General features: G+C 47.2%; 2 protein-coding genes across 7 annotated transcripts; one reads left to right on the top strand and one right to left on the bottom strand.

The window, feature by feature from the left end:
• Positions 1-136: 136 nt before the first annotated feature.
• Positions 137-3,829, bottom strand: MRPS7 (mitochondrial ribosomal protein S7). Its single transcript, XM_021554505.3, has 5 exons — positions 3,765-3,829; positions 3,087-3,278; positions 2,744-2,807; positions 1,726-1,893; positions 137-848 (listed from the first exon to the last, which is right to left on the bottom strand). Exons 1-5 carry the CDS (start codon positions 3,818-3,820, stop codon positions 627-629), a joined length of 702 nt encoding a protein of 233 aa, XP_021410180.1. The 5' UTR covers positions 3,821-3,829; the 3' UTR covers positions 137-626.
• A 145-nt stretch (positions 3,830-3,974) lies between these two features.
• On the top strand, positions 3,975-22,946 carry GGA3 (golgi associated, gamma adaptin ear containing, ARF binding protein 3). 6 transcript variants are annotated; one of them, XM_085556853.1, is made up of 19 exons: positions 3,975-4,042; positions 5,852-6,073; positions 7,566-7,672; positions 9,240-9,324; positions 9,734-9,809; positions 10,259-10,357; positions 11,126-11,249; positions 12,024-12,127; positions 12,653-12,733; positions 13,664-13,801; positions 14,760-14,841; positions 15,305-15,421; positions 16,328-16,597; positions 17,177-17,244; positions 17,622-17,944; positions 18,425-18,690; positions 18,874-19,043; positions 19,381-19,491; positions 20,698-22,946. In XM_085556853.1, exons 6-19 carry the CDS (start codon positions 10,274-10,276, stop codon positions 20,806-20,808), a joined length of 2,049 nt encoding a protein of 682 aa, XP_085412979.1. In that variant the 5' UTR covers positions 3,975-4,042; positions 5,852-6,073; positions 7,566-7,672; positions 9,240-9,324; positions 9,734-9,809; positions 10,259-10,273; the 3' UTR covers positions 20,809-22,946. The 6 variants fall into 6 exon arrangements, with proteins under 6 accessions (XP_085412979.1, XP_085412978.1, XP_085412977.1 ...); XM_085556852.1 differs by lacking the exon at positions 5,852-6,073; XM_085556851.1 differs by lacking the exon at positions 7,566-7,672 and having other exon boundaries at positions 5,852-6,008.
• Positions 22,947-23,210: the final 264 nt, after the last annotated feature.

The raw sequence follows: 23,210 nt of genomic DNA, 5'->3' as shown, positions 1-23,210 counted from the left end.
CAATACTGAAGGGTTGCTCTTGACTGAAGCCCTAAGGCTGAGATAAGTCGGTGTCTGCTCCAGTCTAGGGCCTCAGGGTTTTACACAACCAGGGTACCTGGAGCAAAAGAGACAAAGGTCTGGAATCGGGAAACACTTCCCATAAAACCAGTTTTATTTTGTCAACATTCCCACCAAATCTGTGCAGACCATGTTGCTGATGGGCAAAACTAAAAATCAAAACGAGCCTTTTATTGCCTGTTGTATCCATCCCTGTGGAAGAGGACCCAGCTCTGCAGCCAAAAACGTTGCTGATTTGAGGAACAGAAAGACTTTCAGATCCTCATGAGACAGGTAAGTGAAAGATGGTTTTGTTTAGCGCTGTTGTAAGAAAAACACGTAAGGCTTGTCTTCACAGGGAAGTGATTATGAACTAAGTGGAGCAGCCCCGCTGAGGCTGGTAACCCTGATTCCCCCTTCCCCCATCTAAACAAGCACAAAGAAGTGAACCTCATGGGGATCGTGTGAGCTCTTCCTGGGTTAGAACAGAAGCTGTCTGCAAGGGATAGTCCAGATTTCCCTGTCCCAGGCTGGCAGCCCTGGGGCTCTGCTCTCCAGGCCGTGGCAGCGTGTCCCAGGCAGGGTCCCTACCACCAGCGGAAGTGGGCGTACGCCCGGTTGGCCTCTGCCATCTTGTGCAGGACATGTTTCTTCTTGATGACGGGCCCCTCGTTGTTGAAAGCCAAGAGCAGCTCCTGGGAGAGCTTGTCTGGCATCAGTGTCCGGCGGTGTTTGTTCTCCCTGCACTCGGTGATCAACCACTTCATGGCCAGGAAGCGCTTCCGATTGTCCGTCAGCGGGACGGGCACCTGGGAAAGGGATAAACCACGGCTGTTATCATCAACCTGCTCCTCCCCAGAGCCACACAGCACCAGCTGCACCTGCAGGTGTTCACTGTGCTGCTCTCTGCAGCCAGAGCTGCTCCCAACAGCTGAGCCCTGCCAGTTCTCCTGCTCTCTCCCATAGGAACTGGCCACTGCTACCAAAATGGAAAATCTGGCCTGTTTTGGAGCTGGGTCCAGACTGGTTTGAGTTAGCAGAGATGGGAGATGGTCACCCCATCTCTGCACCAAATAGAGAAGTCACAGAATCACAGCATGGCTTGGGTTGGAAGGGACCTTAAAGATCATCTCATTCCAAATGCCTCCACATCTCACCTCTCCTTTAGGCCCCAAGGGCTGCAGAGCCTGTACGCAGAGACAGATTCTGCTCATGTTTTAAATACCCCACTGGATCCAGGTGACCCATTTTGCCACGCTGACCTGCCCCAGGGCTTTAGGACCTCTCCCCAAGCAACATGGTGCAGTGGAAAGATGGGACTGGTAATCCAGACTACCAATTCCTTTGCTGCTAGTCTCTGTCTCTTTGGAAAATACTTGCTGTGTATTTCTCCTCACATCTAGTCAGAGAACCAGAGATTGCTGCTGATTAATGGTTGCACTTGATTGATTTTAGAAGTCTTTTCCAACCTTAGTGATTCTGTGTGATTCCCCTTAGTGATTAGGGGAAACACAATACTCAGAGGTGGGGATCCTGATTTTGGACAGTTTCTAGGTGCTGTTTTATTCCAGACTGCAAACTTTTCAAGGAGAGATATTTTTGAGCTGATGGGGTGGAAACCAGTTCATTTGCCTCCCTAGCTAATTGTCTCTGAACCAGATGTGCTCCTAGCCCCCCTTTCATCACCTGGTAGGTTTTGCCTCCTTTGGTGATGTTGCTGAGCCCAATGATGGGCTGACAGTTCTTGAGAGCCTGATGGAAAATGACGTAGGGGTTGCATTCAATTGTCTCCTTCTCATTTTCTGGAGCTTTGTGGTACTTCTCCAGCTGCTTCCTTTTAATGGCCTCCAGAGTCTTGGAAGAAAGGCAAGAAAGAAGACATACAGGGCAGATGGATTCTCTCACTCTATGAGGTTAGATCACTTTTACCCCATTTTCACTCGAGCAGCTGGTCCACCAGCCCCAGAGGCAAAAGACCAATTGGGAATTCTTTAACTCAAGTTTTACTTCACCATCTTCCAGTTCTTCTGTCTCTTTTATCAGTCATTTTGGGTGAGGGGGATGAGCAGCATAAACCTGGGCCAGAAGCCAGGCAAAGGCAGGGACAAAGTGGAGCCAGGAATAGGGGGCTGTGCACTGAGCATCCTCCCCTGCAAAGCCTGGACTCCAGAGCCTCTGTGCTTTTCTGTTAATTTGGAATATTTGGGCAAAATGTGTTTCCATTTCAAGGGAGTTCAAGGGTGGAAGAGACCAGGTGGGAACACCAGTTAATACCACTTGCTGTGGGTCAGAGCAGGCTCAAAACTGTGTCATGTAGGTGACACATCTGTGGGACAAGTTGTACAGAGGGTAAGGCGTGACAGCGCTGCAAAGATCTTTAGAGAAAATCATGCTTTTTAAGGGTATTGTCTGTGTTTATGTGGTACAAAAGAACACAGGCATTAATGAAGGATGGAAAGAGAAAGTTCTCCACGAAGCTGTCACCTGCTGGTCTGTGAGCTACCGAGGCTGGGGCAATGTACATTTTATCAGACAAATCAGGATTTATCAGAGGAATCATGCTGCAATGGCAGAATGAAACACATCAGGACCACAGAGATGGACCACCTGAGTTCTGGTATTCCCCATTTCAGTGGGTTTGACATCCCAGCCTTCCATTTTGTCCAGTTTTAACCCAATAGTGAGAAGAAACCTGAATTCTTACCTGAGACATGAGGCTTCTGGCCAGTACTTTATTTCCACTCTTCATCATCATATTGGTGAATTTGCTGTAAGCACAAAGTCAGACAGGATCTGATACGAGTTCTGATTTTATCACCCACAGAAATAAGCCCCCCACCCCCATCCCTTTGTGTTGTTCCCATAGTTAAGTGTGGGTGCTGTAATTATCTCTAATCACTGCAGAACAATGGACTCATTGATGGGAAAAGATTAACCCAGAATATAGGGATTGTGCTGTAACAAAAGGCAATGTGAAGCCAGCAGATGAAGGTAGAGGAGGGAAGCACAGGCATTTTTGGAGAGGAGAAGCTGCTGCTTTCTCTGACCTGATCATGGGGTCGCTGAACACGGAACTGGAGAGACTGGGAGGAGCAGCTTTGATGGGTCGAACAGCCTTCAGCTCCATGTGTTCCCTTTCCTCGTCAGTCAGCTCCTCTAAAGGTTTCTGATACGACTCCTTTTTCACTTCTGGCTCCAGGTAGCTGGGGTTGTAGCGGCTCCATCTCACCGGCATTATCCTGCAAGGAACAAGAGAAGCGGGGCTGTAACCCAGCGCACGTGCTGTGTCGTGACAGGGATGCAGACAGATGTGGGCAGATGTGAACACGCCTCAGAAGGAATGCTAGATGTGACAGGCACCAGTGGCAGTGGGGCGAGCAGCTCAAAGCGGCTTCTATCCCTTTTTTCACTGTTCCTGTGGCACTGGAAGCGGCTGCTCAGTGCAGTCACCATCCCTGGAGCTGCTCAAGAGGTGTCTGGACTCGCGCTGGGTGATCCGATTTAGGGATTAGATGACCTTAAAGGTCCAACCTTCCAACCTAGACAGTTCCATGCCTATGGGAGCCCGGCGAAAACGGGCGGGAGGCCTGTCCGCGTGCTCCCAGCGCGGCGCACACCCTCCCCGCACCCCGGCGAGCCGCCCCCGGGCCTCCTCCCGTGCTGCCCGCGTCCCTGCGATGGGGAGCAGCCCCCGGGGAGCCGCTCCGGGCCCTCTCTGCGCTCACCGGGGCAGCCACGCCCGCAGCCGCCGGCCCAGCCCCGCCGCGCCGGGCGCCGCCATCTTCCCCGCGCGGGGCGGGGCCGCGCGTGGGCGGGGCCGCGCGTGGGCGGGGCCGCGCGTGGGCGGGGCCGCGCGTGGGCGGGGCCGCGCGTGGGCGGGGCCGCGCGTGGGCGGGGCCAGCGCGGGACACGCCCCTCGCGCGGCGCGCGCGGGCGGGGCGGGGCCCGGCTCGCTCCGGCAACATGGCGGAGGCTGAGGGGGAGAGCCTGGAATCGTGGCTGAGTGAGTACCGCGGGCACTGCCCGGCCCCTCTGCCCCCCTCTGCCCCTTCCCAGCGCCTCCCCGCAGCCTCCGCTCGCCCGACCCCGCCACCCCCGTCAGCCGCGCGGGAGCCCCGCGGCCGTCCCGGGGAGGCCGGGGGGTGACAGCGCCTTGGGGACGTTTGGGCACAGCCCCCCCCGGGCGTGAGGGAGTTTCGGCACACCGGGCACACTCAGCACGCCGGGGATGCGCCGTCCCGGCGGCCAGCTTGGTGTGGGGCCGGTGCCAGCCCCGTGTGGGCACCGGGCAGCTCCGCGGCTCGGCTGCTGCTTTTTCTTGTCCGAAAAGAATTGTGGTTCGTGTCTGGCCCTCACGTCTCCTGCCTTGCCTGAGTTGTGGCCTGTCGAGTGTACAGCCTGAGTGCTGTTGGTGAGGTTCAGAATTGTGGGGGTTTCCAGATGAATTCATTGTATTAACTGTGATTTTCAAGCAGACAAATCCGGCTTTGTGCCTGGATACGGTTTCAGGGTAGTTGTGGACATCCATGTACAAGCTGGAATGGATCAAAACCCTTTGTCAGGCTAAGGTACCTTAAAGGTTAGAGGGGACAAACCCCCGTGTTTGTTGATGCCCAGCCCCTGCTGAGTGTCCCCTGCCTGTGTCTGTGCTGCCCGTGTCATTTGGGCTCTGGCTGTACAGAACACAGGGATGTGATTCCTGAACGAATCAGTCATAACTGTAATTGTTTTTTGCATATTCTACACATAGGAGCTCCTGCTGCTGTCCCTGGGAGGCCATGCTGCACATCATAGCCTGTTGCCTAGATTTTCTTCCCTTTTTTTTTAATAGTTATTTATTTGATTATGGCAGCAAGTGAAGTTCCAAGTAGTCAGGTACTGGGCCAACAGTAGAAGATGGGCATTACCCCAAATACCTCAGAGTGTAAAACTTGTTACCCTTGGAGCTATCCTTCCATAAACAAGCTTAGATAATTCTCCTTCATTCTTGGTATTTTTATATAAAATTAAACATGTACATGCTGTCATGATAAGAGATGCTGGCTGAAAGATGTTTTCATCTATTCTCATTTTAGCTCAATCCCTTCTGTCCCCTTACCGTTTTTGCTCCTCCTCTGAACTCCCACAATTAGTCAATATCTTTTGTTGTAGCCAGTAAGACACAAGAAGGAACACCCACATCCCTTCCTTGCAATCTTTCTCTGAGGAGAGCTGACTCACTCAGTTCAGTTTGTGTGTGAAAATGTCTCTAGTAGGAAGGATATTTTGGGTTGTGTAGCCTGGAATGCTTCCTGACTGCTTATTTTGAAGGGATATTTTTTTAATTGAGGAAGTTAAAGGAGAGGTGATGTGTCCTTGGCCAAGGGGCTACAGGGAAGAGTTGCAAAGGCCTTACTCACTGTGAGAAGCATTGCAGCGAGCCTGCTTGCAGAGGGGCACACATTTTTCAAGGTTTGAGTGCTGCTGTCGGGTTTAGGAGGATGCTTTTATGCCAGGTCACTGCTAGAGTGATCGCTGCTGGTGTGGCTGTATCGCCCCTCCCATCGCAGGGTGCGCGGAGCCTTCTGTGTCTGGGAATTGCCGTGAGGCCGGGCAGGCAGAGCTGCTGCAGCTCCCAGCTTTCCCCAGCTCTCCTGAGGGGTTTTTTCTATAATCATGACAAAGCCACGGCTAATGCCAACCTTGAGGGTGTGCCATGCTGTACCCTTCCCGAGGGAACGGCTCAGCAGCACAGCCAACTTCCCAGCCACGGGAAGATGGAGAATTTCTTACTGAAAATGTTGCATATTTTTTTTCCTGTGGTGGTGTGCAGCTTCCTGCTTCCCTGCCTCTGGCATCAGGTGGAGTCACAGACCCATGAAGTAACATCATCCTCATGTCCTGCTGCTGCAGCAAGATCTGTGCCTCAGCCTGGGATGATCTGGCATCTGCATGTCCTGCCTCATTCCAGGCAGCTGGGATGAGAGAAGGTGATCCTTCCTGTCCTCTCCTGGCAGGCAGGCTCTGCTTGTGCTCTGAGCTGAAACAGAAGAAGGTTAGGAGATAATGTCAATTGTACAAACACAACTGGAGCCTTTCACTTCAATGCTGCTTTTTCTGCTGCTTCCATAAGGAAGCTCCTTGTATCCCGCTCATGTCAGGCTAAGGCAGTGTTCCACTGTGGAACACATGTAAATTCATAAAATATTATAACTGTCTTAATTTCTTTTTTCCTTTGTTTGTCTGGCTCAGCATTCTTTTCTGGCCAGGACTGCAGAGTCTGACTGTTAGACTGGACATGCCTGGGCTGGGAATCACCAGCTAAGCCTGACCTGGGGAAACTCTTTGGGGTGGCTGATTTCAGTAGAGAAGTGAACCCAGGAAAACAGGAGCATTCGTTACCAGCCGGTTAATGGTCTGTGGTTCTCTTCGTTCCAGCTGCTCTGAGGTTCTCTGCTCTCCAATATCGGTTCTCTCTAGAGAAAACAAACACCTTTGTTTCATATCTAATTATTAATCTTAATGTTGCCTCATAAGCATTTCAATCTGGCAGAGCAACTGAGGGCTGAGTGGCTCTGATACTCAGGGTGGCTGTAAAGCAGCTTTGTTTGTCCTGAGCACATTAAAATAAAACTGAAAACTGAGGCAGAAGTGGTGGCAGGACTGGGGCAGTGCCAAGACTTCAGTCCCCAGATTGCTAGTTTAGATTCACGTGGTTGCCAGTGTGAAATGGGATTTTCAGGAGGGGCCCAGGTGGACAAGTGTCTCTGGAAGCAAATAACTGGTACCAAGTGGGCCTTGGTTGGCAGTTTCAACAGAAAAGCCAAGGACTTCATATTCCAGAGCACCAACTCTTCATTCTGGACTGAATCTTTTCACATAAGGGTAGAAACATATTTATAAAGCAGCACCTATGAGCTCCTTACCCACATTTTAAGCATTCTGCATAAAAATAGAGAGGATTGTAGGTAACAACTTAATAGATGTGACACAGCTTCCTATAGGGCTGGAAAGGTGAAGAGAGGTGATTCCACTCTGCTGGGATGCTGAGTTCATGTGGCTGTGCTGAGACTGGGGACAGCTATCCATACACCCTGTTTGTTGTGTTGTGTCATGCAAACACATCAATCTCCAGAGCCAGGGCAGGACTTGTGATCAAGCTCATTAACTTTTATGAGCCAAGGTTTCATATGGAGGTTTTATGGATGTTGGAAATAGAAAATTTCATCATGTGGAACAGCACTTCCCTTTGGCAGTCACTCTCCTTCTGAGACTTCACTATCTTCGTGTCAGAGCTTTTGCAGAAAAATACTTAGATGAGTCTGAGAGCATGAAATAATACAGTGTCATTGCAAAAAGTTTTTGGAGATATTTGGAGCAGCTTTAAAATTAGCACTTTGAACATGGAAAACTTGGTTACATTTTCCTGTTTGTACCACATAATTTTCAAAATTTCAGGATGTGCAGCCAATAGAGTCCAGTTGGTTGTGTGTCCATATCGGTTTGTGCTCCTCCTGCATTTATTGAGTAAATTCCCTTAATTCCAGGCAGGAACTGAGTGTTTTTCTTCTGGGCCTGCTGAGCACAAGAGGTGCTTTGGGGCACCAAACCACCACAGTGCTGTTTGACTTGCATGAAGAGGCTTTAGATTGTTGTAAGTCCATGGTTTCATGATGCTTCCAGGGTGTTCATCAGTTGAAAATGTGGTAATAATGTTTAGGTGCCACATATTTGGAACAGTTGTTTGGCTGTGCAGAAGTTGTCTTTTAAACTGAGCTTCCCTTGAATCTCTTGAGTTTAGGACCAGCCTGGTAGCTCAGCGAGTTCTACAGAATGTTGTCTCACAGTTATTCCTCCCTCGCTGCTGTCTTCTGCTCATCTAGGGTCCTGTGAAGGTCAGCAGTGGGCACAGAGATTCACCACTGGAATATTTTACCATGCAATCCATGGAAAATACTTACTTGCTTTACAAGTACCATTCAGTGAGGAGGAAAACCGGGGCAAACCTTGCAGGATGGGCACCGTAGGAGGGCTGAGGTGCACTGAGAAATGGGGGGTTTGGAGTAGATGCCTGACAGCTGTTTAGCTGTCTGGAAAAGCAAAAGGATATGTTTTAATGATGATAAAAAATTACACTTGGTAGTGCAGCATGTGTTTGTTTTCTTATGCTTCCCTCTGAGATGAAAGTGCAGGGGTATGTGCTGGGTTTTTTCCTGCTCTTCATCTCCTGCTCTATCTGACTAAGCAGTATTTCATTTCTTAAACTTCTTTCCATTATATTAAAATTTTTAGGAAGGTTTCTTAAAGGCCAGCTCTTAGATACATAGGGACAAGTACAGTGCATTGTTTCTTCCCATACAAGAAAGAAAAAACATTATGTCTGGTCATCTTGGCTGGAAAATTAGGTTAAAGCAGGAATCTGATCTCCTGTAAATTCATTGCTGCATCAGGGTTAAGTAAAATACATGGAAAATATGCATTCATAACCAAAGAAGTGCTGATAGCCTCACTACTCTGCAATCAGTACAGTCAGTGAGGTCCTGCTGCTTAAGGGAGGATCCTTCAGGAGCCTGAAATAGCCCTGCCAGTAAAGCATTGATCTCTTAGCTTCAGCATGTAGGATTTGAGTTCCTGATCAGGTGCAGGCTGCAGTGTTTATTAATTGCAAGAAGAACTCAATGTATAATAATAAATTTAAGTTCATAAATCCCAGGAGAAATGCTAAGGCATCAATCAAATCAGCTGGCACTCCAAAAGCAAGTGCTAATGCTAAATGACTGTTATTAAACATCTGATGTTCCAGCTCTTGCTTCTGCAAAATTCCTGGGGAATACAAAAATCATTTCATCTGTAGAAAGTGTGAGGGTTTAACCTTTAAAAAGTTTATTATTACAGCCAAATAGAAAGAGACAGCATTTCAGGCAGAGGAAAATGTGAGCTGAAATATTTAATTCTGTGCTCATATTTAGGATATGGGAATAGCCTGTCTCTAAACACTTGAGATTTGGCCACCTGTTTTCTTTGGAAAGCAGTGGTTTTTACTGGATGTTTGGATGTCTCAACTTGGACACAGCCTTTTTCCTGAAGACATACCACATGTAAACTTCTTTCTCATGTTTTAGAGCTGGCAATGATGTCAAATGCTTTTCTCTAGGAAATGTGTGACCTTTTATACCGTTTCTTCTCTTGACTGGCAATATGTTTTCTTTCCCTTACCAAAGATAAAGCCACCAATCCATCCAACAGGCAGGAAGACTGGGAATACATCATCGGATTCTGTGACCAGATCAACAAGGAGCTTGAAGGGTGGGTGTCCCAAACTGCTCCAGACTTAATAAATCAATGTTCACAGTTTAAAGTGTGAAACTCTATTATCAAACATTTACATTTTCTTTTATATATACTGATATCACAAGGAAGAGCTGGCTACAACAGAGAGATGCTGCCTCTCTTGTGAAGGGCAGCATGGCTAATCCAGACTGAGCACTGGGAAACTGGGAATTCTGAATCTGCTTCTGATTTCAGGTTCAGCAGCTCCAGGGTTCTCATCTGGCCAAAATTATTCAATTTGCCAGTCTGTTAAATGGGGTTATCACTGATAATGCTGGTGGAGCTTCACATCTTTAAAATCTTTACTTGGCAAGACACTTTGTTTAAACAGCAGGATTTGTGAAAGTGTTAAAATCCTCCATGGTGTTTACCTGTTCTCTTCCAGGCCACAAATAGCTGTGAGACTCCTGGCTCATAAAATCCAGTCACCACAGGAATGGGAGGCAGTCCAAGCCTTGACAGTAGGTAGTCCTTACCCCTCCTCTTAAATCCAGCCATGTATCCTACTGCATCACCTGGGTGGAGTAGAGGGGCACAGGCTGTGTCCATGGGGTCAGCTGGGGGCTGAGTGCCCTGATCCCTGGGAGGGAGCACAGTTCCATCCATAAAGTGTCCAGAAACAACTCTGGGTTAGTTTGAGCCGCTTTCCTTTGTTATCTTCAGGCAAGATTTGTTTTTATTGTTGAGGCCAAGTATTGAGATAACACAGATCCAGATACAATTGGATGAGGGTGGGACATCAGCCTGTCTTGATGTGTCGTCCCTAAAGATAGGAGATAGATGTCTGCATGGAGCAGGAATACTGTCTCACTGACAATTCACCTCCCCTCTAAGCACACAATAATAACACACTGTTATTGTAGGATTTTTCCCTTTGTTTTCAGCCCCTGTTTCTGTTCCTTGAATGCAGGTGCTGGAAGCTTGTATGAAGAATTGTGGGAGAAGATTTCATAATGAAGTTGGGAAGTTTCGCTTTTTAAACGAGTTAATAAAAGTTGTGTCTCCAAAGGTTAGTCCATGAGCATTACAGCTGTAGCTGCTTTTTGTTTGACCTCTGTAAGCTACAGACACCATCCAAAATATTTGCAGTGTTCTCTTTGGCTCATTGCACTTGCTAGTCTATATTCAAGAGCACTTTTTAACTAAGCTTTTGTTGTTTGGAGTTTTTTTATGCCTTGCTAAATTTCTCAGGAAGGTGTACTAAATTGCCATCACTATGCAGTCTCTGGGCTGTTCTGATCCTTCAGATAACTCTAAGTATTGTTTTAAAAAACGAAATGCCAGTGATTGTGGAAGAGAAATGTGATGCAGAGGTTAAAACAAGAGGTTTGACAACACACCATGGAGTTCTAGTCCTCATTCTGCTGACTTGCTGTTTAAAGAGTGCTAGGCTAAGTCCCTCAACATTCATGATGAGTTTAATGTGCTGAAAATCTTCCCTATGGCATGATTGATGTAGCAATGCATTCCCAAATTCTCTCCCATAAGACAGAGGAGGGGGTGGTTCTTTGTATTGCTGTAATTTTTAAAATAGCAAAATCCTGGAGCCAACAGAATAGCTGCTTTTTCTTTTGCTGAATGTAATCACAAAGCTTCTCTTCACTGTTATTTGAAATCTATTAGAGGAGCAAGTTTTCCTCATAGTGAGATGTACCTTAGACAATCTTGGAACTTGGATCATACACCTTTGAATGTATTTTGCTGAGCTTCCACAGACCTTTATTTTAAAGAAGAAATTAAGAACATGAAGAATTTGGATCTTTTTTCCCACACTTAGTACCTGGGGGACCGAGTCTCAGAGAAGGTGAAGTCCAAAGTGATTGAATTGCTGTATAGCTGGACTGTGGCATTGCCAGAGGAATCCAAAATCAAGGATGCCTACTACATGCTGAAGAGACAAGGTAGGGAGTCAGCTGCTTACTCATGCATTCTCTCCAGCCTGGGCTTTGAGCAGGAGTGTCACAAAATATACAGCTTCTAATTAAATGGGATGAAGGCAAGCTCTGAGGGGAGATAGAAAAAGGGAGAAATTCACTGAAAAGCTTTTCATTATGTGTAAATGCCTTGGGCAGGGTTGGGTTGGCTCTGTTAACTAAATCAGTGAAATACCTTGCACATACTTTTGTTTTGGTTTGAAGGGCCTTTTCAAAATTCTTTTTTTTTGGTGGAAGTCGTTATTAGATTATTTGAACAAGTCTAATTTAAAGTGAAATAAGGGCTTCCAAGTAGCTTTTTGTATTCTTTTAACTAAATGGCTTTGCAGCTGTTCCTTTAGTTCAGCTGACACACATTTCTTATGTAGGCACAATGAAAAAAACTCAGTAGCTTCACAAGAAAAATAGATTCCATGAAAGCTCTGGAAACCATCCTGTCTTACAAGGGCACACAGATTGCAAGTCATAGCTGTCCCTTGCAGCACTGTGGATGGATAAACTGAAGGCTGAATGGGACTGAATATGGTTCCTCCCCTTCAGAGGGAGAGTTTTAGCTCATGCTGTGGGGTTGGGAGAGCATCCAGGTAAAAGTCAGCCTAGGGATTTGGATGTATGGTTCCTGGAACAGCGTGGCAGCATCCAGGGCAGATGTGTGTTGGCTCTGAGAGAAGCCTGGGAGTACCTGTGTGCCCTGCCTGGTGTGAGTGTGTGCTGATCCACAGGATCCCTTTGTGCTTTCAGGGATTGTCATGTTTGATCCCGTGATTCCTGCAGACAGAACACTGATTCCTTCCCCACCACCTCGTCCCAAGAACCCGGTGTTTGATGATGAGGAGAAATCCAAGGTACAGTGAAGGCCTTTGTCAAAATCACTAATGAAAAGTGATTACTCACATTTATAATGAGGAAGCAAAGTATAATAATGTGGTTTTTATTTTGGGGAGGGGTGGTCTGTACTTTTGCGGGGTTCACTCCTTTGTCCTCCTGCTTAACCCAGAGTTCCAGTTACGACTTTGTCTGTGTTACTGTTGTGGGGTTATTTATGTTAAAGTGCCATCCTGCTGTAGTACTGGAAAGCAGAGAATGTTTCACACACAGGAGGAGAAACAATGTATTGGAGGAATAACTATCTAGTGCCAGAAGTCACTGAGATGTCCCAGAATATGTCCTGTGTAAAAGCAGGAATGCAGCAACTCGCATAGATAATAAACTCTAAATGACTCCTGCTGAACTCCCTGTAACTATGGAAGCTCTGTGAGCTTTGAAACACTGGGCTGTATCCCTTTTCCTCTGAATTGTTCATATAGCTTCCTTTCCCTTTGTTCAAGGGTCCTTATTTGTTTCCTGACTATAATTTTCTTGTCTTTCAGCTTTTAGCCAAGCTGCTGAAAAGCAAAAACCCAGATGATTTACAAGAGGCCAACAAACTTATAAAATCTATGGTAAAAGAGGTAAGAAATTACTGTAGGATTGGTTCATATCAGCAATCTGTTTACCAGATTTTAAGCAATTTGATTTCACATGGTGGAGAGCTTAGGATTTGGTTTCTAGCTTGTACCTAGATGTTTGTGTCACGGAAATGTCTACAGTTGGCGTCTCTGGTGGATGATGGGGCCAGAATTGAATATCTCTTGTTGTAAATAACCACATTCCCATCATTCAAGGTGGGATTTCATATCAAGGTTTGGTAGGAGCATTATGGTACCACCTCTGGGTGCTGAGGACTGAGTCACTGTACTGGGTCTTCTCAAAAACAAGTTCATGGAAACACCTTCCTGTTTGTAGAGCTGTACTGCATCCACCCATGGCAGTCATTCCAAACTCCAGAGTCCAGGAAATGACTCACTGGGATTCTGACAAATCAAAGGATACCTTCTGGGCCATAGTGGTTGTATAGGTTACCAAGATATTTCATTCAGGCTCCTCTTGTCCCCAGGGCAGATTCTCCTACGTCTTCAGTTGGAACCTCCAATCAGAGATGGGTGGATATTTTCCACCAGAGTGTGCTTGTTGTTCCTAGTAAATGTTTTGCTTCAAACGTATCTCTTTTGTTAAGGGCATCAAGTGAACAAAAAAAAAAATCTTCTGAAAAGGTCAGAAAGGAACTTCTGGGAACTTTTTTTAGTGGTGTAATTATACATTGAAGTCTATCTAATGAGACTTCTTGGAAATACGGGGTTGCCTGTAATTTATGAATGTAGTGAAAACACAATAAAATAAACAAAGCCTCACATGAACAAAGAACGGTTTTGTTTGCTTTTTTTCTGACTTAACCTTAAATAGCCATTAGTTGACATGTTTGCAGATAATATCTGTGGTTGTGTTACTGTGAGCTTTTAGAAGGAAACTCACCCTTTCTGTCTGTGCTTTCCACACTGAAGGATGAGGCTCGCATCCAGAAGGTGACAAAGCGCATGCACACACTGGAGGAGGTGAACAACAACGTGAAGCTGCTCAATGAGATGCTGGTTCATTACAGCAAAGAGGAGTCATCAGAGGCTGACAGGGAGCTCATGAAGGTGAGTCTGAGCTGCTCCTTCTTCCCAGCAATCCTGGACACAGTTCTTTCTTACAGACTTGAGTTTTGCAGATAATTACAAACACTACAGTAAAATGAAGACCAGTGGTGAGAAACAGGAGCAGTTGCTGCAAACAGCAGGCAAGAAGATATCCATGTTTTTAGTTCCTTTCACCAAAAGACTGGGTGGGGAGTAGCTCCATTTCATCTGTGCTTGAAGTGAGGTACAGCTGTTCTCCAAAGGTGCAGCGGGGCAGAACCTAGAAGCTGCAGTTGTAGGTCATAACTGTCCATTGCAGCACTGTGGATGAATAAACTAAAGTCTGAATGGGGCAGAAAATAGTCCCTCCCCTTCAGAGGAAGGGTTTTAGCTTGTGTTGCAGGGTTAGGAGAACATCAGCAAAGTGAAAATTGAAACAACCACCAGGGATGATTTGGTAGGCCCAGAGCCTTTAAGAATTGCACATTATCTTATTAGAAAAATCAAACCCACTTATTTTTAACAATAAGGTCTTTAAAGAGTGGTAAGATGCTTAAGAAATGTATTTGTTTCTGTGAGCAGTTTTGTTACTGCCATCTTTCTGCTGTGTGGTTGCAGACTCAGTAGTGGTTGCAGCACAATTGAAGCCTAATTGCCAAAGCATGATTCTGCTCTTCCTCAGGCTTTTAGGGACTGCTCTACAAAGAAAGAACATCTCTTGTGGATTAGAGCTTGTTCATAAGTGCTGATGTGAGGGAGGACTGAGAAATGTGTTGGGAATGCAGGTTGTGTTACCCCAGGCTCATGTAACGCTGCTCAGCATTGTGAGCTGGGCACAGAGGGCCATCCTGGCTGTGCAGCCACACTGGCACAGTCAGCATAGTGAAACTGGTCTGTTCTGGGGGTCATTTTGTGCTGACTGGTGCTGCTGGCAGTGGCTCCAGGCTGGTGAAATCCTCTGTCCTAATCTGTCTTTCAGGAGCTCTATGAAAGGTGTGAAACCAAAAGACGGACACTGTTCAAGCTGGCCAGTGAGACAGAGGATAATGACAGCAGTTTGGGTAAACTAAACTACACTTTCAGTTTTTAAATTGCTTTTTTGCTCCTTGCCTTTGCAAGGGTTCAGCTATAAAGCAATTTCTTCACTGTGGGTTCCTGTTGCTTTAATAAAGGACAGTCCTTCCCTCTTTGTGCTTATCATTTCAGTTCAGAAAAGGACTGGATAGTAAAGTTGGTTCAGGAGGATGGGAGCGGTAATGGGGGACAGCTGCTGCTTTGGGAGAGGAAGGGAGTTGCTGTGGGGAACAGCCTTGGGCTCATTTTTTTCTTTGTACTGCAATGTGTATGGAGCTAGAAAAGGTCAGGGTATTGCTTATAGTAATGTGGCAGAGGCAGAGTGATGGAGCTTATAGCCAAATATTCATGTATTTTCTTGCTGATTATTTAGCTGACAACTAAGCACTCTCAGCATTAGTGGGAACAAAGTGACTAAAGCCCTGGAGGTAATTTTTATGTCTCTTATAGGGGATATTCTGCAGGCCAGTGACAATTTATCACGTGTGATAAATTCCTATAAAAAAATAATAGAGGGACAAGTGATCAATGGTGAAGTGGATCTCCCTGGGATGTCCGTAGTGGAAGGTGAGTTCCTGGGAAGACAATTGTTTAATTTTTGAATTCTGCAATTCTAAGTCTTTTGAAAAATGTTTCCTGTTTTGTTAAAGTAGCTTTTGATGGTTTTTGTGGCCAACAGTTTGTGAAGCAGAGGGGAACAAGAAGGCTCCTGAGCAGTGGATAAGCAATTCTGGACAGAAGCAGCAGTGCTGCAGCTTTGCATTCTCCATTGCTCAGTTCATATTATTGAAACCTTTGATGACATCAGTAGCAAATCTCCATGTGAGCAGTTTGCGTGACTGGAAGTTCTCATACATTTTCCTCCCCGCATTTGTCCTGTTTCTTGATGGTAATGTGTAAGAAGAAGATAATTTTATCAAAAACAAGAGCTGAAGAGTAGGAGCTGGACCAGGGGTCCTTTTCCTGTTTTGCAAGTAATTCCATTTGTGAATTCAGGTCAGTTGCTCACTTCACACTTCAGTTTCACCATTGAAAGCTCTGGACACAAGTGTGACAGAATTACCATTTGGGACTCAAACATTTTTGCTGCTGCCTGGCAGCATCTTACTGGGACAAGACTGTTCTAAATATGAAGATTGAGGTGGTATGGATTTCTTTGAGCTTTCCAGCTCTCTGGTAATCTCTATTATAATGCTGTAGGATCTCCCAGAGCCTCATCTGAGTTCAAAAGATTTTTGAAGATACCATGAATTGTGAAGCACTGGGGAAGGAGCAGTGGTTGCAGCAGGTTTTCATTCTTCTAAGTATCTGTGTTGATTTACATAGTCCAGACAGCAAATATCCTTTCTCTGTTACAAAGAGCCCTAAGCCATGCTTGGATGAGGATCTCTCTGCTAACTTCTTGTGCACACTGGGTTTGCTCTGAGCTTTTTGCCTTCTTTCCTAGTAATGCTCTTCTCCTGTCTGCTGCAGGGAGTAACTCCACCAATAATCTCAACACCCTCATTGACCTTGTTGGACTGGATGTCACCAGCACGCCGCCACCTCCGATGCCATCCAGCAGCCTGGCACCAGCCCCCAGCACAGCCCCTGGCCCAGCTGAAATCCCCATCCTCCCTCCTCCTCCCCAGACACTGGCACCGCTGCGCAGCAGCTCCTCCAGCCACGTGGAGCCAGCACCCACCCAGCAGGGCAGCACAACCAACTCCCTGTCCTTGCTGGATGAGGAGCTCCTGTGCTTGGGTAAGATGCTGAGGGGCCTGCAAAAGGGCTGCTCAATGCATCCTAAGGAAGGCTGCTTCTGTGTTCTCTATGTTCCTGGATTCCAGGGAACACTCCCTTGCAGCATTCTGAATATAAGCCCTGGTCAGTGAGTCGGTATTAAAATCTCTTCCCAGAGCTGGCTGCAAGAAAGTAACTGTTTAGTGCAATTGAAGTCTGATCTCTGGGGCTGGCGTGACATGCTGCATGTACAGGTTGCAGTTTGGGACAGCTGAAGCCCTGATTGTGAGGTTGTGCTAAGGAGAAGGTGCCTCAGAGGGGTTGTGCATAGGAGCCTGCAGAATGCCTGTCTGTGGAGCCCAGATGTGAACAGCAGAAGGCAATGCTAATCAGGATGGATTAGAAGAGCTGTGTGCAGGGCATGGCTGTTGGCTGCTGGTGCTGTCAGTCTCTTCCATGTCACAGACTTGCAGTCCATCTCAGTGTTTCATCAGGTTCTTGGGCTCTGGAAGAGCTGAATCAAGTTTTGATAGTACTGAAACAGCAGCCAAGGAGTTTTACACTGAATTAATTTTCTCCTCCTGTTATTTTTCTCTTCAGGCCTGAATGACCCAGCCCCTGCAGTAGGGAAGGAGATCTCAGAAAACAACCAGTGGAGCATGTTTGAGGTACAAAGGAGGAGTCTCAGGGAAGGGAAGGGAGGGAGACACTGACATTGTGGGAGGTCTCAGGACACTGTCACCTTGGAGAAGCATGTGATCACACACACAGGCAAAGGGGCAGTCTGGTTTAGCCCTAAAATCTGGGATAGCTGTGTTTAAACAGAGTAGGTATCCCTGAACTTGGCTTTCTCAGTGTCTCATCTGTCCCCTTTGCTTTGCTTAGATTACAGATCAGATGTAGCTCTGACTTAGGCCGCAGGCTTTGCTGCTTGTCAGCCAGCACCTGTTTTTGTGGTAAACCTCTGTCCCTCTGTAACAGAGCAGTGCTATCTCTGCACCAGGGCCAGCAGTGAGTTAGAGCATCTGCCTGTCCTCTCTTTCAGAATGAGCAGTTGGATCTGGATTTCTTTAATCCGAAGGTGGTGACTGTTGCTTGCAACCCTGCAGGGAACTCTCTTCTCCATCACACATCACAGACAACGTGTGGGACATCAGCCACGCTGCCTTCTGCTTTCCCAGCCTCCCAGACTGCTCCCAGCATCCCAGCACCAAACTCAGCACCATTTGTATTTCCTGCTGTGCCAGCTGCCCCTGCAGGGCCTCCTAAGAGTATTCCAGCTGCTCCTGGGTACTTCAGCTCGTCTGTAGGGAGCAATATGTCACATAAGATGGATGCATTGGGACAACTCCTTGAAGAAGCCAAAGGGTAACCAAAAGTCCTGACTTTGATTTGGCTCTGCAGTTAGGAGCCAAGCTCACTGCAGTGCCAGGTTCTGAGGATGACTTTCAACTCTTTCATTTGGTAGAAATGTGGGATTGGGATTTTTCTTAGAGGTTTCAGTTTACAAACTAATACGAATTTTCCACCTCTGGGAGGGAAAGGCAGGCAGAGCACACAGCTGTAGTGTTCCCTGATCCAAAGGTGTGATCCAAAGGTGTGGTGTGAAGGGGAATTAGCTGTTAAGGTACAGCTTCCTGACTTAGAGAGAGGAAGGAAGTTCCTTCCTGACCCCAACCTGACCACCACCCCTGTCCTTGTAGTTTTCATGTGAGACCATGCAGCATCACAGATTCCAGCCTGACTCCAGGCTGCTGCTTTGTCCTTATGATGAGCTGTTACCTCTGGGTATTGGTGAAATTCCTGCTTCATTCCAGCTCCATTCACCATGACTTTTCTGTCTTGCAGGAGTGCCACCCAAGGCATGGCGACACCTTCAGTGTTCCCTGGGGTTACTTTGCCAACCACTGTCACCCCTGCCCCATTAGCAGCGCCTGCAGGGCTGCCAGCCACTGCCTCTGGGGCCCCTCCAGCTCCCTTCCCAAGCAGCTGCACTGCTGGATCAGGAAGTCCTCTCTTCCAGCCAGCATCATTCCAGCAGCAAGGCAGTCCCTTGAAAGCACCTGAAATTTCTTTAGCCAATGTCCACGTTCCCTTGGAATCCATTAAACCCAGTAAGTATTTCAGGTTTTTGACTTTGCTCTGGATATATTTTAAAGGCAGACCTTCTTGTCAAAGCTCATGAAATTCAGAGAAGGGATGAGCAGCTCCAGCTGAACATCCTGATCACCTGATGCTGCTTCAGACCATCTGCTGCAGCATGAACCTGGATCCTCTCCCTTCTCTCCCTGTGGCAGGCAGTGCCCTGCCCGTGACAGCCTATGACAAGAACGGGTTCCGGATCCTGCTGCACTTTGCCAGGGAGTGCCCGCCGGGCCGCTCGGATGTGCTGGTCGTGGTGGTGTCCATGCTGAACACGGCGCCGCTGCCCGTGAGGAACATCGTGCTGCAGGCGGCCGTGCCCAAGGTAGGGACTCACAGGACAGAGACGGCAGCCAGGGAGGCCTGGCCCTGGGCTCGAGGGCTTGGGACAGCCTGGTCTGATCTTTCCATAGGCTGTGCTCTTCCCAGAACACAAAAGTTCTTGTCAGAGGCAAAAAACACTAAAGATCTGAAAGTCAAGATCTGCCAGATCCTATTGTGTTTTGCAAGCTGGGCTGGCTCTTGTTCCCTCATTCTCACTTGTGGGTTGATTCTCTTCCATTTGGATATGTGTTGTTTTCCCTCCAGCCAGTGTATGCATCCTTCATTGTCCCCAAGGCAGGAGATCATCACTGAGGTTCTGCTCTCTGTTTCATTTGTAGTCCATGAAGGTGAAGCTACAGCCACCCTCTGGCACTGAGCTGTCTCCGTTCAATCCCATCCAGCCACCAGCTGCCATCACCCAGGTCATGCTTCTGGCAAATCCTGCAAAGGTGAGAGGGACAGTGGGATTTATCCTGCCCTCTTCAGACACGTTTGAGATCAACTGAACTCTGTGGAGGGGTGGGACCAAACATTTGAGCAGCTGCAGCTGTTTATTCCTAAAAGTTTGGACTTGATGATCTTGGACGTTTTTCCCAACCTTAATTATCTGTGATTCTAATGTGCCCTCCAGAAGTGGTTACCCTGGAGTGTTGGTGTTTCAGTTCAGGGCCAGATGAGGCTCTTCCCAACAGTCTTTGGCACAAGAGGTATGAGAAGGGGCAGTATGCTTCTTCCAGCCAAAGGGCAAGGATCATGTCAGGCTCAGCTTTAAAGGGTAGCAGAGCTGCATCAGGAGTTTGACTCTCCTGTGCACTGAACATGCCTGGCTTTGCTGATAATTAGCTGAACGCTAAATTAACTGGTGCTGTAGCAGTACTTCTGGTGAACCAGCAGACAAATGTCAGATCTTGTCTGTTCCATCATTCTCTGGAGGAAGTACCTGTGACAAGGGACACCACAGGATTGACGCTTCCCTTTCTGCTGATGATGCTTGGAGCATCTGAGAAGCTGTTTTTCCTTGCTGTAATCACTCAGCCAGTCAGCCAGCTCTGAAAGTGCAAAGCTGAAGGACTTTCTAATTGTTTTACCAATTTAGATGTTTATACTTGAGAATTACAATGAAAGTGCCCTTCAAGTATCAGCTGAAATCTCTGAGATAAAAGGATGAATGTCAGATGGATTTAGTGGATGTTTAAAAAATGTTGTGGGTACATGAAGGTGCCGTCATTGAAGGGCTGCTTCCATTTCATGCTTACTGTATTGCAAAGCATTTTTCAGAGCAGGAACTGTTTTATCTTCCTCCACATGATAAGAAATTTTATTTTTGGAACTTTTCCAGCAGCAGTCTTTAGGCTCTCTGGAGAGCAGCTGAGCAATTGTCCATGTCTGTGTAGTCTATGCTCACAGATCATTTATGATTTTCTCGTTCTGCTCCATGCTAAGCAGTAAAAATTTTTTGGTATAAGAAGTGTAAGGTGAATAACTCAGGTTTGTAAATAGCTGAACTCAATGAACTTAACCTGAGCCCTCCTGCCCCTGCTCTGTACAACAGAAGTCTTGTGCTCTTTGTAGAGCTGTAACAGTGAAGTGTTTTATTCAGGGCTGTTGAGCTGTGACTGTTCTCACATTGCTTTTGGGTTTTGTCTTTCCTGCAGGAGAAGGTGAGGCTGAGGTACAGACTGACCTTCACCCTGGGAGATCAGCCCAGCACAGAAGTGGGCGAAGTGGATCAGTTCCCCCCAGTAGAGCAGTGGGGGAATCTATGACCTTAGGACACTGCCAGAGACTCTGACAGGACCAGGGCAGGATCCCACAGGACTGGAACGGATGTGGGGAGGGACACACATGCTATCCACTGGTGATGTTCAGCTTTGTTTACATGTCCTGACCACTCTGCTTGTAGCTTTAGTCCAGAATGTTGTGCCCCACATTTGAAGGGGCCCTGGAACACTTATGCCAAGCATGAACTGAGAGGCAGCCAGCAACAGGCAGTGCTGACTGCTTTTACTTTGACCTCTGGGTGAATCTGGTTCTATCTTCCACTCTATTAAACTTGAAATTATTGTATTTTGAGGGAAGACCTGTCAGCAGAAGGGAATTTAGTTGGGTTTCCTGCACTGCTGTCCAGAGATCCCGACAGGCTGTGGGGTGATGATGCCACGAGCTCAGCGCAGAGCCCTGACAGAGCCCTCCCTGGGACTGTGACCTCCTTGTGCCACACGGGCCCGTGAGCATGCTGAGCAATAATGCTGCTCCATGAGGGAATGCTTCCTTTTTTACACTGAAATAGCACTTAGCTCCCTTCCCCCTCTCCTGCTTCATTCCCCAGGGCCTGTGTAAGCAGCCCCTCGCTCCGTGTGTGCCATACTGCTGTATCTTTACTTGTTATATTTATTTTACATTGCTGGCTGCCACCCTGAGGCATCCATTTGGGGCAGCTGGTGCTGAGTTTTGTCTGCAAATGATTACACTGGTTATTTTTTTTGCCTTCATTGTATTCCATAGTGTGGGGAAAAGAGAAATGCATAGTGAGGAGGAAAGAGGGCTGGAGGGTATTGGTCAGTATTGGAGGAGGACAGCACCTGGAGCACAGAACTGCCTTTACAATCACTAGTCAGGGCGAGTGACTGAATCCAGGGATAAGGAGAGATGCCTCTCATGTCCCCTCATGCAGGCAGTGTTACTGGTATAGTCAAATACTGTGTTTTATTGAGCTGAGTACAATGACCTACAGGATGTAAATAATAGAGCCGTAGAGTATTAAAACAGAACAAGCGGGCAGAGAAAGGAAGAGGCTCCCCTGAGCTGTGATAGGGCACATGCTGGATTAATGCCCCATTTTCTTTGTTCCCTGTATTAAGTGGCAAAGTGCAATTGTCCCCACAAAGGGGAAAAGAGTTTTGCTGGACATCAGTGCTAACAGAAGAGCTGATCCCTTAGCTACAACCTCTTAGAAATAAGGTTTAAATCACCAAAACTTGGTTCCAGCAGCCCCTTCTTTCTTCTCAGTTTCCAGTCTCAAGCAGTGCCTCAGTGAGGTCTGAGACAGACTGTTATAGATTAATGGGGGTTTTTAACACCCATTGACATGAGCCCAGAGCGGTGCTTGCTCAGTCCTTGGACACTCAGCTCTGCATTTCCAGCAGGGCTGTCAAGCAACAGCTCTTCTCAAACATGGAGTGGGAGCAGCACAGAGAAAAGCAGTACAGAGGCTCCTGCCTCATGTAGGAAAACTCCATAGGGAGAGCATGATGTTGGAATGAATGGTGGCTGTAAAAGCATTGCTGCAAACACAGCTTGCAGTTATTCAGTTAAATTTTCTTTACTGTGCTGCAGAGTAAAAATCCCTAGAAATGAAAAATGGGATTCACAAGCCTGAGGCCCTCATCAGAGGCACCAGGCAGCTGCAGGAGCCCCTGAAGGTGGAATCCAAACTTGTCCTGGTCTGAAGCCTGTGGAGATCTCAGCCTTGTCAGCTCCCTGATGCAGAAGGCAGGGGAGAGGAATGGGTTATTTGGATCCTGAAGAAAGCTGTTTTAAATTGATGGACTGGGAGATAATGGACAAGGAGAGAGTTCTTTGTGCCTCAGAGATGTTCTTGCCAGCACTTCAGACACAGTAGGCGTGGGGGCAGTCCTGGGTGGTGTGTCCTGAGGAGCAGGGTCACTGCTTTCCTGTGTGGATCTCACTGTGACTTGGAGCAAGGGAGAGCACAGGTGCTTTCTGTGAACAGCAGCAGCCACCCAGACATGGACACGCACCGCGGTCCTGCTGCTTTGGAAATTAAACCATGAATGTTCCTTGTCTGTAGGGTGAGGTTCCTGCTTCATTCCCAGCAGTCCTACCTGTACATACATCTCCAATGCATTTGTGCTGCTGCATGTTGAATAAATAATTTTCCCTACCTGGCTCCGTGCTGGCCCTTTCTCATGACGGCTTCTGCAGTGCAGTGCTGCTTCTGGAAAGCCTCAGACTCAAACTATCGACTCCAGACCTTCTAAGCAAAAATAGAGAGGCTGCCATTTCTGAAACCCTACTGGTTTAAGAGGTGGCCTTCATTTCACTTCTGGGTGTTAAAGGCAAAGAAAACATAAATCCAAGGAAAAGCTGTAGTGAGGCTCACTTCACCAGGAGAGGGCTGCCAGAACAAGCAGCTGTAACATTTTGA

The sequence above is a fragment of the Lonchura striata genome, chromosome 18 (genome assembly GCF_050655825.1).
Source record: "Lonchura striata isolate lonStrDom1 chromosome 18, ASM5065582v1, whole genome shotgun sequence".
In the NCBI taxonomy this organism is placed as follows: domain Eukaryota; kingdom Metazoa; phylum Chordata; class Aves; order Passeriformes; family Estrildidae; genus Lonchura; species Lonchura striata.
This window is presented reverse-complemented; position numbering and strand designations above follow the sequence as displayed.

Excerpts from the sequence above, each read along its gene's own strand:
- MRPS7 (XM_021554505.3), bottom strand. The coding sequence starts at position 3,820 with ATGGCGGCGCCCGGCGCGGCGGGGCTGGGCCGGCGGCTGCGGGCGTGG. Across the intron at positions 3,279-3,764 it reads CTGCGGGCGTGGCTGCCCCG|GATAATGCCGGTGAGATGGA; the intron begins GTGAGCGCAGAG and ends TGTTCCTTGCAG. Across the intron at positions 849-1,725 it reads AAGGAGGCAAAACCTACCAG|GTGCCCGTCCCGCTGACGGA; the intron begins GTGATGAAAGGG and ends TCCCTTTCCCAG.
- GGA3 (XM_085556851.1), top strand. The coding sequence starts at position 5,915 with ATGTCCTGCTGCTGCAGCAAGATCTGTGCCTCAGCCTGGGATGATCTG. Across the intron at positions 13,802-14,759 it reads CTGACAGGGAGCTCATGAAG|GAGCTCTATGAAAGGTGTGA; the intron begins GTGAGTCTGAGC and ends TCTGTCTTTCAG. Across the intron at positions 19,492-20,697 it reads TTCTGGCAAATCCTGCAAAG|GAGAAGGTGAGGCTGAGGTA; the intron begins GTGAGAGGGACA and ends TCTTTCCTGCAG.